Source organism: Paramormyrops kingsleyae, chromosome 19, assembly GCF_048594095.1.
Source record: "Paramormyrops kingsleyae isolate MSU_618 chromosome 19, PKINGS_0.4, whole genome shotgun sequence".
Classification (NCBI taxonomy): Eukaryota; Metazoa; Chordata; class Actinopteri; order Osteoglossiformes; family Mormyridae; genus Paramormyrops; species Paramormyrops kingsleyae.
In genome coordinates this window covers 4714460-4730011 of record NC_132815.1, presented here as the reverse complement: position 1 = coordinate 4730011, position 15552 = coordinate 4714460, and the positions used below count along the sequence as shown (strand labels likewise).

Here is a 15552-nt window from a genome sequence, read left to right as displayed (position 1 = left end):
TCGAAAATTAAACGAAACTAATCGATCTCCGCACAAGCAGTTCGTCTCACAAGTACATCGTTATGAACTTCTTTCACATTATCTTTTTATTTTTGATGTGTAGTGTTGGTCATACGTATAACATCTACATACAATGCGGGGCGGGGGGGGGGGGGGGGGGGCAGACGGACACCGACAGGATTCATGGTGTTCATGTGTTTCTTTTAATGACAGCAGTCAATATAACAACTGAACTAAACATCAGAACATTTCTTTTTATGACAATTATCCACAAAGTGTGCAGCTTTTGTCACTGCAGTATATTTTTGTCTGCTTTTCAGCGACACATTTTCCGACGCGAGCACTCTGTCCGTTGGTGGGAGTGTGTTCACCTGTGTGTGCGCGCGCATCAGGGCGGAACTCCGCCATGCGCGATACAGAGAGCAGAGGAGAATTGTAAATGCGTGACCGCGTAGAGACAAAAATGACAAGCAGTTGTGTAAATAATTTATTAACTTAAATAACATAAAGCTCCACATCGTACTGTACTCTGTCTCTGTCTCTGCTCTGCCACTAATCTAGTTTCTCTGTTGCCTCACATGAAGTACAGTGGTACCTCGGTTCTTGAACTTAATCTGTTCCGGACTCCGGATCGAATCCTAAAAAGTTTGAGTTCCGATCGAATTTTTCCCATAAGAAATAATGGAAAACCAATTAATTGGTTCCCGGCCCCCCAAAATTACATCTAAATATGTTTTTATTTATTTTTTTAGCATTCAAACACAAAATGAACAGGATAAAACGAGCATTTTTTTCTTAATGGCTTCCAAAACAATAAAGATCTTATCCCAACATTACCCCTGTCCTGCCCCAATCGTCCGCTCCTTCCATGTGCCACGCCCCCTCGTTAACCCAGTGTGGGATCCCCATGTGATCAGCTGTTTCTGGTTGTTGTCATTAGTCCTCTGTATAAGTCCGCTTGTAAATTTTGTTTCGACTTGCTTACAGTACTGGCTTAAAGCAACGCATTCTGACCCTGACGCAATGCATTACGGTTAGATGCATTGCGACCTGGCTGCACAAACTGGAACCGCCTCCGTGTCGACACACCTTTGCCCTTATTGGCTGAAGAGTTTAGTTACATGCATGACGTTTGTATCCCATCAGTTCCGATGCTTAATCTGCTATTTCTTTGATTATTTATGTTGTGAGGAAAGTTTATGTTAGTTATGTGATTTATTTATTGCTGTATACTGTTTGGCTATCCTTGAACCCCTGGATCTTTGCCTTAATGTATGTTTTGTTGCATTTGTATTTCTGAGCAAATCTTCAATAAAAAAAATAAAAAAAATACACACGGCCATTAGAGCACAAAAAAAAAAAAAAAAATCTGCTATTTCTCCTGAATATCACGTAAAGCAGTGAGAACTGGTTTTCAGTTAATTTACCTGGTAAAATAAAGTTTAAATAAATGACATAAATGCTCTAATAGTACACATAAGTTTGTGATTTATTTATTGTTAGTTACTGTAATGTTGCGCTGCTTTATTTGGTTAATCGTCCAGTCTGTGAAGAAGGCATTCAAGTAAGAATTGCATTGTCCCACCTCGATAGAGGCGCAGGGATTGCTGGGATTGCTGCGAGAGAGTGGTGTTGAGCTGCAGCGATTGTTTGGGATTGTTTTTTTGGAGTGTTTTGAGTGTTTGTGTGCTTTACCTGTTTACGTGGGTGGCTGTTTATTTCTATTTATTGTTCTTATTTCGGTCAGCGTGAGTGCTTGTCTGTCCTGTCTGTTAATCAACAGCGCGATTATTACCGACAGAGAGCTGCGGGTGTCGCGTGCGCGGCGTTTTTCTGTCCGCGTTTAAACTCCGTAACAAACACCCGCGGGGCGATTATAACTAATAACATCTAACGTCGGTATCGCTACCAAGCGTCGGAAAAGGACAGTTGCTCCTGAGCTTTGCTCGGTCGCCAGTCGGGGCCGGGAGGACATTTTCCACTTTTTTCCCGCTCCGGCAGTAGCCTGCTGTGAGGGGGTTTTTGTGGTTTTTCGACCTCCCAAGAGCAACTTCGATTTCGCCTTGTTTTTAGTTCATACTTGGTTCAGGCAGAAGTTCTTCTGGTAAGTAGTAGTAAGTTTATCAGGTTTAAAATTTTTAATAAAATAATAATAAAGTTCCGTTTTAACACAAGTAATAACTTATTTTAGTGTACTCCGCACGTTACTGCATTTATTGTTACGCAAATTAATCTTTATAGTTAAATACACTATATAAATTTACTGGGCTGGGAGTACGGGGTCATAGTGAGTTAGTTAATTATGGGGCCAGCTCAGTGTTGCGTTTGCAAGATGTTTGCCCTTCTGGACGTTGGTGTCCAGTCGGACTTCATCTGCGAGCGATGTAAGCTAGTGGACTCACTCATGGTCAAGGTTCGCCACCTTGAGGAGCAACTGGCTCGCATCCAATGCAACAGTGAGTTAGATGAGCTAGTTGATACGCCGTTTAGGGAGACGGTGTGTACGCCACTAACGGGGGGGAGGGAGAATGAAGAGCAGAGAGGTCGAGAGAGCTGGGTGACCGTAGGTCGTAGACGCAGGAAAAGGCGTACACACGTTACAGAGGCGGCATCACCTGAGGTGTCTGTGTCTAACAGGTTTCAGGTGCTTCCAGCTTTAGAGCCGGAAGGGACTGGGGAAGCAGGTGGGCCCTTGGGCACTGAGGAGCCCCCTCCCCCCAGAAAGAGGGAGGTTGTGGTAGTGGGGGATTCAATTATTAGGGGAGTAGACAGTTATGTGTGCACGCGTGATAGAGGGTCCCGTACGGTGTCTTGCCTGCCTGGTGCCCAGGTAGGAGACCTTCCAGATCGTGTGGACAAGCTTTTGGCCCCAGCTGGGGTGGATCCAGTTGTTGTGGTGCATGTTGGCACCAACGACATAGGCAAGGGTAGAAGGGCTGTTCTGCAGGATAAATTTATAGAAGTCGCCAATAAGCTTAGAAGCAGAACGTCCATGGTGGTATTTTCCGAAATACTCCCCGTGCCACGCGCAAGTGAGGCTAAGTTAGCTGAGATAAGGAGATTAAATGCGTGGCTAAAAGGATGGTGTAGGAAAGAGGGGTTTAGGTTTATGGGGCACTGGAGGACCTTCTGGAACAGGTGGGACCTGTTCAAGCCGGATGGGTTGCATCTGAACCGGAGGGGAACCAGTGTACTGGGAAGGCGTATTTGTAGAGTAGTTGAGGAATGTTTAAACTAGGGACTGGGGGGGCAGGGAGGTTAGTTAAGTATGTAACTGGGGGGAAACGGAAAGCCCAAAAAAATCATATTATAAGTAGGCACTGTAATAAGCCTACCCTTTGTTGTCTGTATTTAAACGCCAGGAGTATTAGGAATAAAATTCATGATTTAGAGGCTCTTATCTCATCGGACTCTTATGATATTATAGCAATAACTGAAACGTGGTTGAGTGATAAGGATGGACAAGAATATAATATGGATGGTTACACATTGTTCCGTAAAGACCGTATAGGTAAGAAGGGAGGTGGTGTTGCAGTATATGTAAAGGAAATCTTGCAGGCAAGGGAGCTTACTGATATAAGTAAAAGTACGGAAGCTATATGGGTAAAATTAGATGCTACAAACTCAAATAGCCTAATTGTCGGTGTTTGTTACAGAGCACCCAATGTAGCTGCTGAGGAAAGCAGATTGTTATACAGTGATATTAGGATTATGAGCAATAAAAATGATGTGGTAGTTATGGGTGATTTTAATCTACCGGGGATACAGTGGGACATTGTTGCTGGCTCTTCTGAAAATGAACTTGAGATGGTGGAATTAGTACAGGATTGTTTTTTTACTCAGTTTGTTAACACCCCTACCAGGGGAGATGCCATTCTTGATCTTGTTTTGTCTAATAACCAGGACAGGATTGGTAAATTAGATGTTTTAGAACCACTTGACAGTAGCGATCATAACATGGTTAAATTTGAGGTTAAGTTTAGTGCCCGAAGAGCAAAGTCCAAATCAAAAATATATAATGTTAGGAAGGCTAACTTCAATTGTATGAGATTAAAACTAGAAACCGTGAACTGGATGGAGTTAAATAACAAAACTGTTGAAGAGGCATGGGAATTTTTTAAAAGCACATTATTGCAAGTACAAGAGGACTTCATACCTGTTTCTAGCAAGAATAAATCTAGGAAATTGCAACCTAGGTGGTTTAATAGGGACATAAAGTATAAAGTAAGGAGGAAAAGGGCTTTGTTCCAGAGATGGAAAATAACTGATGATGACATAATAAAGCAAGAGTATCTAAATCTACAGGCTGAATTAAAAAATGACATTAGACGAGCTAAAAGGAATGTCGAAAGGAAGATCGCATTGGAGGCTAAGGATGACGTTAAAAGTTTCTTCCAGTATTTTAACTCTAAAAGAGCTCTAAAAGCTGAAATTACTAATCTGCAGGATAGTAAGGGTCTTATAATTGAAAACGACATTGACATAGTAAATGAGTTCAATGATAGTTTTGCACGGGTATTCACTGTCGAGGACACTAGTAACTTACCAGTTCTTATTACTAATTCAACATCGTCTATAACTAATATATATATAACTGAAGCTGATGTTTTGCAAAGCCTAGCTAAGCTCAAAATAAATAAATCACAGGGCCCTGATGGCATCTTACCTATAGTGTTAAAAGAGATGAGGGATATTATTTGCCGACCCTTAACATTACTGTTTCAAAAATCCTTATCTGAAGGTGTGGTACCTTCTGATTGGAAGCATGCCAACATAACGCCCATTTTCAAAAAAGGGGATAGAAGTAATTTGTCAAACTATAGGCCAATCAGTCTAACTTGTATAACTGGTAAAGTTATGGAGGCTATAATCAAAGAGAAAATGGTAGATTACCTGGACTCAAATAACATTTTGAGGGATAGCCAGCATGGATTTAGGAGAGGTAGATCCTGTTTAACAAATCTGTTGGAGTTTTTTGAGGAAGCTACTCAGGAAGTTGATGATAAGAAGGCCTATGATGTCATCTATTTAGATTTCCAAAAGGCTTTTGATGTTGTTCCCCACAAGAGGCTCTCACTTAAACTCAAAGCGACAGGTATTTTAGGAACTGTAGCGACTTGGATTGATAACTGGTTAACGGATAGGAAGCAGCGAGTAGTTATAAGAGGCTCGATGTCACAGTGGGCCTGCGTTCATAGTGGGGTACCGCAGGGTTCAATTTTAGGACCACTTTTGTTCCTAATTTACATAAATGATATAGACACCAATATATACAGTAAACTGGTGAAATTTGCAGATGACACCAAGGTGGGTGGTGTAGCAGATACTGAACTAGCGGCTCAGCAGCTACAGCGGGATCTTAATTTAATTAGTGACTGGGCTGACACCTGGCAGATGAAATTTAACATAGACAAATGTAAGGTACTCCATGTAGGGAGCAGAAATATAAAGTACAGGTATTTTATGGGACCTACTGAAATAAAGGTAGCTGATTATGAGAAAGACCTTGGTGTGTATGTTGATGCTTCCATGTCTCATTCTCGCCAGTGTGGGGAAGCAATAAAAAAGGCCAATAGGATGTTGGGGTACATCTCCAGGTGTGTGGAGTTTAAGTCAAGGGAGGTAATGCTAAGATTATACAATTCCTTGGTGAGACCTCACCTAGAATATTGTGTACAGGTTTGGTCACCATATCTTAAAAAGGACATAGCGGCCTTAGAAAAGGTGCAGCGTAGGGCCACAAGAATGATTCCTGGTCTTAGAGGAATGTCATACGAGGAAAGGTTATTTGAGCTAAATCTGTTCAGCCTCAAGCAAAGGAGACTGAGGGGGGACATGATCCAGGTCTATAAGATTCTAACAGGTTTGGATGCTGTTCAACCGAATAGTTACTTCAGCATTAGTTCAAATACAAGAACTCGTGGCCATAGGTGGAAATTAGCGGGAGAACATTTCAAACTGGATTTAAGGAAGCACTTCTTTACACAGCGTGTAGTCAGAGTATGGAATAGTCTTCCTGATAACGTAGTGCAAGCTGAATCCTTGGGTTCCTTTAAATCAGAGCTAGATAAGATTTTAACAACTCTGAGCTATTAGTTACGTTCTCCCCAAGCGAGCTCGATGGGCCGAATGGCCTCCTCTCGTTTGTATAGTTCTTATGTTCTTATGTTCTTATTGTAGTATGACTCATTTCCTGGTGCGTACAATTTATATTAGGTCAGCAATCACGATTCTACTTCTGATATTCAGATCGAGTTCTAGGTCAGACTTTCAAGAAATTCGAGTTCTAGTGAGTTCGAGAACCGAGGTACCACTGTATATCGCGGCCTTAACAGTATGCAGCGGTGAGGAAGGGTTTAAGGTTTAACCATGGGCGTAAATTATGGGGGGGTTGTAGCCCCCCCCCCAAATAAATCAAAACCAGCTAATACAACCCCCCCAATAATCATGTTTCCCCCGTAATGGGTGGAGACCTCAACCCCCCCAATGTTCCAGCCAATGTTACGCCCTTGGGGGAAACACTGATCTACATACAGTGTTTCGTATCATATATAAAACAATATTGATGTAGGTGCTCAGACAGAATTCATCTTGTAATTAGACAATATAAACGGTATCTGTACAGTACTTTCTTATGTTTTTCTTAGCATTTTCTTTTCTCTAGATAACTTTATTGTACAGTACAACTATATATATTCTATGCCATGTTCTATCATAAGTTTATTACATTTTCCATTATAGTTTGCTGCTGTCTTGTGAATAGACTAATATATTATTACCTCAATTTAGGTAAAGTATCTGGCAACAACTGGGGGTCCCAACCCATCTGCCAACACAAGATGCATCCTTGTGCATATGCTAACCACCCCACTGGCCCAGCAGTTGTGCTGGCGGGGCTCTGGCCAGAAAATGGCCTTTGGGGAGATGCTGGTCTGCAGAGCAGTCATAGGTACAGTATGTAATGTTCATATGCAATTAGACCCTAAGAAGGAGAACAAAGTCAAATCTTGAATTTAATTGTAAAGACCAAATTACAGAATATTTTGTGACTAGGAAATACAGTATACAAGTTTTGTGTTTCAGATTTCACTAGAAAATAAAGGCATGATAGTATTTCATAAAGACAGATCAGCCTGGCAAGTTGACTTAACTTAATTTAACTTCTAACTTGATCTTAAGTTCTGTTCCAAAGCTAGTTTAAAGGCTCCACCTGTGACTCAACTAGACTAAACCTTTTGCAACTGAGGTACCTTTTGCAACAGGCCAAAAAATGCAGGCCAGCCCAAAGTGTGGGCAAACTGTGGGCCCACAATGGGCCCCACTCTGCTTAATGTGGGCAGCCCACAAGGGCCCCACAGTGTGGGGCCCACATGTGCCCCGTGTTTCACGCCGGGAATGGGGCCCACAGCGGGCTGCCCACAGTGGCCCCACACGGGCCCCAAAGGGGCATGTTTGCTGGGGCTATTGTTCAGCAACTGGAGGGTTGCCGGTTCGAGCCCGGGTTTCTTCTGTCTCCGTCAAAGTGTCCTTGAGCAAGACACTGAACCCCCCATTGCTCCCGGTGTGCAGGTTGGCACCTTGCATGGCAGCCTCTGCCACCGGCGTGTGGATGGGTGAATGTGAGGCACAAATCGTGAAGTGCTTTGAGTACTCGTAAGAGTAGACAAGCGCTATATAAATGCAGTCCATTTACCATTTTACTAGGCAAAGGGGCGGGGCTGAAAGGGGCGGGGCTGCAGTACAGGTGGTGAGCTGGTGTAGCAGAAGCCAGCCTTACAGCACCCCACACCAACACCCCCTGGCGACTCTCGGCGCTAGCGGCCGATGCTGTGAGGCCCATGTGTAGGGTGGTCCAGACGCAGATAGTGGTAATCTTAAATCGACGACAGGTCCGGAATGTCTGGCTCTGGTACCAAAGACTGCTCATTAGGGCTGCTATACGTTTACATGCACAGCTAAGTCAAGCTACAGTTATACCTCGACTACGCCATTAAATCGGACTACTGTCCTCGTCCCAGTATGCATGCATGGGACGGGAATCAATTTAATGACCAAAGTATGTTCAACTCCGCTACAATAGGTGGCGATATGGCTTCTTTTGACTTGTTAGTAATGGGATTTTTCCCATTGACCTATTATACCACAGATGTAAAAAAATAATAATTAAATTAATAACAATGGATACGTGGACAAATGAAGTGACACAAGCTTTAATTGCAATCAGGTCAGGATAGCATAACAAGAAATAAAGTATTTTGTATAATATATTCTGACAGCACAGTATTGGAAAATTTTCAAATATTGTGGTTTTATTGATGGGCCGAATGGCCCCCAATCGTTTGTAAATATCTTATGTTCTTATGTCCTTATTGTAATAAATATTGGGGTATTGGCCCAGGCCACCCGACAGCTGCCTGCTGTTACTGACCAGCTCCCTGCTCTTTATCTCCTCTCAGGCCTTCCTGAAATCTCTCTCTCCCAGGGATGTGGACATTTTAAGTTCTTCATAACATTCTACCAGATAAATGTATTTATTCAACAGTCTGCAGTGCAACACAAAGCAGACGTGTGTGTGTGTGGGCGGGGCTTTGATGACAAAGGAGAAGAGCCCATTAGCTCTTTCTTGCGCCCTCCTGATTCCAGAGACCAATCAGCATATACTGCACATTCTTTGGTAGCCAATCAGCATAAACGTGCATCATAAGACACCTGTAATTCCAAGCCAACATTTAGTAAAATCCAAGGATGGGAAAGTTACACCCAGGATGTGGTGGTTCCCTGTCAGTCCTTCACCTTCATCATCTGGCCTCTGTTTTTCTCAGTTTATTTTTTCATGAGTTTCTTTATAAATGAAAACTACAGTCAGATTTCTTGTTTTACCTTCGCTAGGCCTTCAGACCTTGAGTACCACGAGCTTCTCTAATAGCTCACCCCCCATGAAGGATGTACACAGAGAAACTCCCCACACCCATTTCTGCCTCTCTGCACCTGATCCTACCTTCCCTGCTCTCAGCACATGCAAGAGGTCAGGCTGTTGCATCACCTGCGCTCTGTGTAATCTCTGTATTGACACCTTTGATTGGGGGGGGGGGGGGGGGCAGCTTGCTGCTAACTGGGCCCTTTGCTTCTGACGCTTACATCACGCTTAGGTAATACAGCAGGCCCCCCAGGACTGGAGTGGGGCCGTCTCAGCACATTAATCACACACTCAGTCTTTCTTCCTCTAAACAGTCACAGTGGGAATCATAGAGCGAAAGATAAAACATCCATAGTGTTTGCTGACTTCTAATGTTACCCAGTCATATCCTATGAAATGTACCTTAACCATCTTCCTGCGGTTATAAAAGGTATAAAATACATTACAACATAGAAAATAAAGTAGTAATGAAGTACTTTAGCATATCTTTAGCTTCTATGGCTTTATGCTGACTTCACACATCAAATCAAAAATGTTATGATGTTATAAACTGAAACAGACAACCTGGATTCTTGTTAATATAATCTGGTAACATGACAGCAATAAGACTAATATATGTTTATTTCACATATTTATTTACAATATTGTGTTTAATCAGAAAAGAAACCAAAGAAGTAATCTTGTCCATCTCAAAAAGACAAAACTACTAAATTACTGAGTTTCACTCTAATGTAAATATCCTTATTTGATCTGTATGTTGTTCGCTATCTCATAATGAGCAAAATGGTTTGTCGTGGTATGATTACTCTGCCAGCCAGTCCTGACTGGGATTAAAACTCGACCCTAGACATTGGGGTCCCCCAAGATAAATTTCGCCAGCCCACATACCCATTGGGCCATCAGGAAAATACCCGTTATGCCAGACGGCCTGTCCAGCTCTGCTCACAGTCGTGGGCTCAGGTTCCGAACCCAGTGAGCTGCACTCTGCACTCGGCTAACTGGCATCTCTGTATTGCCTGCAGTGCATGACTGTGTATGTGCCCTGTAATGAATTCACATCCCGCCCAGACTGTACCCCAGCCTTGTGCATGCGCTGCCTGGGATAGGCTCCAGGCCCCCAGTGACCCTGACCAGGAGTGTGGATGATAGATGAATGATTATTTAGCTCCCCCTACTGGCTACTGAGTATTTTTCACAATTTGTTATTCCTATACACAGCATTAAGGTCTACATTTTTATAAAACATGACTTTATATTATACTACCTTTTAAAATAAATATTTTATTACCAACATTTACTTTAAAATGTAATTGATTTTCTTTACTGTTTTGTGTTCTGATCAGTATGTCTCGTTAAAAAGTAAAAAGTAGTGATGATACACTTTGATACTCTCATCGGTAAAAATTTCTGCCATGTTCCTGTGTTGTGACTGTATTCTCAGGTAACCAGGACCTTTCTGTTCATAATCCCATCTCCCAGTTTCCATGGCAACACAGTCACCTTCACACCTGTGGAAAAACGCTGGACAAACACAAAATACTTTTGACAAAACTCTGAGCAATCAGTCCACTTTTCATGTCTCTCTGTTAAGTCTATAAATATATATTGGCATGAACACGTAGACTTTATCACCTAACACAAACTGGACATAAAATATACAAATTTAAACTCATCTCTAAGAAAGAAAAGTACTGGCTTCTACTGCCTTTGACAATCTACTGAGTCATGCTGTATATCACACACATAATCATGGCAGGCACTTGTCCCCATGCCTACTATATGCAAATATATTTATATTAGATGAAACAATAATTCCCGTCTGCATATTGCGTGACCTGCAGTAATAGGTTTGCTTGTCTCAAAGGGGATGTTCAAGTGCATAAATAAAGTTCTTTCCAAAAGAAAAACACTGAGCATGTTCAAAGGATGCAAAACACATCACCTTTAAGAAACCATCTCTCCAATCATCATCCACAACTTCTTATCCAGTAGAGGATTGCAGTGTTTGCTTGGAGCCAACCCAGGAAGCCCAGGGCACAAGGCTGAGAAACACCCTGGAAAGGACGGCAGCCAATTGTAGGGCCTTATATGACAATAGCTCTACGCTGTTTTATTTTGTTGTTGCTTTGTGACAGAGAAATGAACATTTCGCTAGAGCTGGAAACATACCAGTACTGCTATCCAGCAGTTAATGGAACGTGTGTTAAAAGTAGCTACTCTGGATTTGCCAGGTTTGCCTTGTACGTGTTTTTTGTGTCGGGGATGACCGTGACCATCACGGGGAACCTGGTGGTCATCATCTCCATCGCGCACTTCAAGCAGCTGCACACACCGACCAACATGCTGGTGATGTCACTGGCCCTGGCTGACCTGCTTCTGGGGGCCGTCGTGATGCCCTTCAGCATGATCAGATCAGTGGAAGGCTGCTGGTACTTCGGAGATACCTTCTGCTCATTACACTCCACTGTTGACATTTTCCTCTCAAACGTTTCAATATTTCACCTGACTTCTATTGCAGTTGATCGATACCAGGCAGTTTGCAATCCTCTGCGGTACCATGACACATTGACCATTCCTGTGGCTTGGCTGATGGTAGCATTAAGCTGGGCTGCAGCTGCTTCTTACTCCTACGGTCTCCTTTACTCTAAGGGCAGTGTGACAGGCCTAGATGGATACATCACTTCCATAAATTGCTTGGGGAGCTGCATCCTTCTGCTTAATGTGCTATGGAGCACCCTAAACACTCTGATTGGATTTTTCCTGCCATGTTCAATAATCGTTGGCCTTTATGCTAAAATATTTCTCATAGCCAGACAACATGTCAGACAACTTGGAGGTACGAGTCAGCAGCCTTGTTTTAAACAAGAAAATGGAAAGAGGAAAACTCACAGCTCAGAGCGAAAGGCTGCAAAGACCCTTGGCATTGTTGTAGGCGCCTTCATACTCTGCTGGATGCCTTTCTTTGTCACCTCTGTACTCGACCCCTATACTGACTTTGCAACTCCTCCTGTTCTTTATGAAGGTTTTATCTGGCTGGGGTATTTTAATTCTACTTTGAATCCTATAATCTATGGACTGTTTTACCCATGGTTTCAAAAGTCATTGAAACTCATTATATCTTTAAAGATTTTTGCTGCACATTCCTCAAATACAAATGTTTTTTCCTGAAAGTTGATTTATTCATAAATCCACCACATATTTCTGTATCATATTTACCATATATACATGCAGAGTGTACTTAAATTCTTGTTTTAAAATAGCAGAAGTAGCTGTTTGATACATTTTTTGTTAGTTTTTTGTGTTGTACCTCTTTGTTTATTTTTGGTAACATTACGTAATATAGTGAAAACAGTCTTATCTTTCAAGCACTCTGAACACTCTCTGTTTATACAATTATGTGTTATACACCTTAGCAATAATTTCAAGTTATAGTTGCACTGTAAAGTGTACTGACTGATTTACAGCACTGCACTATCCTAACGCTAATGCTAACTTAACATAGGAAACAATGCAAATCCCCAGACGTGAGACAAGAGGCATAAACATATAAAAAGAGCAGGCTGATGATTTTTGAAGGTTTGAAATGTTAAATATTTAAAGTTTAAGAAACTTCAACATTTCTATTCTGTTATTTTAAATATATATATATATATATATATATATATATATATATATATTGTTGCATTCTGTACTTAGATTAAAAAAACGACCCCCTGTAGAATGTGCTTGTGTTATGTCTCAAAATAAAATTGCACCAACTCAGCAATGGACACTGTAAAATAATACAATTAATAACATGGTTAACCATCTCATGCCTGACAGTCTCTGCAGGTTGGCAGGACATTTTAACTTGATAAGAAGTTAAACCACAACCACAACTGTCACCATCCACATGTTTTTTGGTGTTGGTTGTCATTTCTAATAAGACATTTATGGTAATATATATTCATTAGGTATGTAACAATACACTCAACTTACGATTCTGAGTTCAGGATGCGATTTTCTCACGATTTTTTAACAGAATGAGCTGCAGACAAATATATTTTAAAATATTCCTTTATTTATCTTTCTAAACTGTGTAAAACGTGTCCTCTTTCTTAACAGTGCAACTGAAATTGAATAAAACACTGATACCCAAATCAAAATACATAAAAAAATCTTCAAATAATAAACGGTAACGCTTTACATTAACTGCACCTACATAATGCTTTTATATTGCATTCATAAAACGTTCAGTACACCTTCATAATATATTCATTAAATATTCAGAAATCATTCATAAACATCATGTATGTATACCTTAACATCCTAACCTCCCTTAACAGCTATAATATACAAAAATAACAAACATTATATAATAATAAACATTATAGTTGTATAATCATAATGTTTGTTATTAACATATATTAAAGCTGTTAAGGGATGTTAGGATGTTAAGGTATACCTGCATGCTGCTTATGAATATTCTATGAATGCATTATGAAGGTGGACATAATATAAAGAAGTACGAAATAAACTAAGGCTTGCATGTGCAGCTTTTTTGCGTGGTTTGCCCTTTTAATAATATTCGCTCTGGCGGTGGTGAACTGAGCTCACTGTGGTGGACATGTTGAATCATGTTCTTTGTGCTATTTGTGTATGTTATCAGTCTTTTACAATGTTTGCACGTAGCTTTTTGTCTTGTCTGTGCTTTTCTCGCCGTTTTCGTTTGTGATTACCGGAAAGATAAAATGCTGCCATACCGCCGACTTAAGATCGGGGCGGGGTTGGGGGTGTCCAGGTGTCCTCAATTTCAAATTAGCTCGCCATCTCGCGTTCGGTCAAAACCAAAAACTAACGTACGACGTCGACGTGCATACGCAGTGACATCTGACGTCGAACTGACGTGAAATCAAACGTAATATTACACCAGGGCCGGTATGCATAAAACTTCCTAAGAATGATCTTAAGAATGGTCGTACACTTGGACTTAAGAGTAAAAAAAAATCTCGCCCCAAATACTGAGTTCAACCAATAGAGGAGCTGCACGGTGAATATATTAGTGACATTAAACCGTTAATGTACAGCTTTATACAACATACCGTTCTGTGATCATACCTTTAAGTGGTTGTACGAAAATTTACCTAGCACACCACCAATCAATTTCCACTAATAGATGCACATGTGGTATAAATTACTGTATGGGTCAAACGCAAAACTCATAGCAAGACATTGGATTCTAAAAGAAAACTAAACTGGACGACAAACGAAACGGTTCTTTTGGCACAGTTGGTGCTTAAATGGAAGGAAGTAGTGCGAGGAAAGTTTGGCCCAGCTGTTACAAGCACGGATAAAAAAAGCTTAGGAGGCTATTGCAAGCTCCGTAAATGCTACGTCACCTCGGGCAACGCGTTCAGCACCTGAATGTGAAAAAGGTGGTATAATGTTTTATCGACCTCGCGAAAGGAAATCACAGTTTATAAAACAAGCATGCAAGCTACAGGTTTGTGTCATTACTTATATTGCTCTTATGACCCTCGCTATAATAGATAATAATAATATTTATTATTATTATATTTTTCCAGTTGCCAAAAACGTAGAGTCATTATCACCTTCAGTTCAACTGTAAGTGCATTTTTTTAGGTAACGTAGGAGATTGTACCCGTTTCCTAATTAGGTTGGTAACAAAAAGAATGCCCTCATGATCGAGCCTGTACCTTTTTATCAATTCATTATTGTCGTACGTCTGCAGTACGTCCTTTCTTACTCTTTTCTCGGTCTCCGTCTTCGTGCGCGTAGTGCTGCTGCCATCGTGCAACTGGTTTAGGAGTCCTCTCCAGCTCTCTTAAATAATTTAGGAGCTGATACCAAGTCTTAACACTTAAGAATGTTTATGTTTGCCACTTATTCTTAAATCTGAGAGTAGGAGCAAAATCACGTCACTCTTAGAATTGTGACGCATTTAAGAGTGAAATTTTACTCTGAGAAATTTTATGCATTCCCGCCCAGATTTTCCGTTAAGTAAAGTACCGTTAAGTACTCCTAAAGTAGCAATTCATTTTCCACATCAGCTGGTTTAAATCGTCATACATTTACATCGATTTTTAACTGATTTGCGTTTAATCTTTGTATGCCTAATATTCATTCATTCATTTTTTATGTAATAGTCTTTTTCATGTACGTTTATTAATGTTTCAGAAGTGGCACCTGTGTTCATTATTCATACAGAAACATTCTCATTACTGAGTTAAAGTGGCAGCACTACAGTAATGGTTAGAACAGAAAGTCTGCAGGACGAGTCACATACACGACACAGTAACAGCTTAAGGACCAAAGTGTGATGATTATTTAGCTCCCCCTACTGGCTACTGAGTAATACAATATTGTCTTGACCAACTATTTATGGTACATTACTGCTATCACCTGCACTAAGTACTGACGTCAAAGCCTAATTTTTATAGTACAGTACATGACTTCATGGTAGGCTAGCTTTTATAATGAATATGTAATAACCAAAATTTAATTTCAAATATAACCGTTTCTCTTTACTGTGCTTTGCTGATCAGTATGATGCATAAATATCTTGTTAACACAGAGTAGTGCCAATATATTCTCTAATGGTAAGAATTTCTGCCATGTTCCTGTGTTCCTTTCTG

General features: G+C 40.8%; 1 protein-coding gene across 1 annotated transcript; it reads left to right on the top strand.

Annotated features, from left to right (window-relative positions):
- The first annotated feature begins 11056 nt into the window (after positions 1-11056).
- On the top strand, positions 11057-12085 carry LOC140581124 (trace amine-associated receptor 13c-like). The gene has a single exon (XM_072702933.1). It carries the CDS (start codon positions 11057-11059, stop codon positions 12083-12085), a length of 1029 nt encoding a protein of 342 aa, XP_072559034.1.
- Positions 12086-15552: the final 3467 nt, after the last annotated feature.

Bases quoted from the DNA above. Each gene is read 5' to 3' on its own strand.
- LOC140581124 (XM_072702933.1), top strand. From the start codon at position 11,057: ATGAACATTTCGCTAGAGCTGGAAACATACCAGTACTGCTATCCAGCA.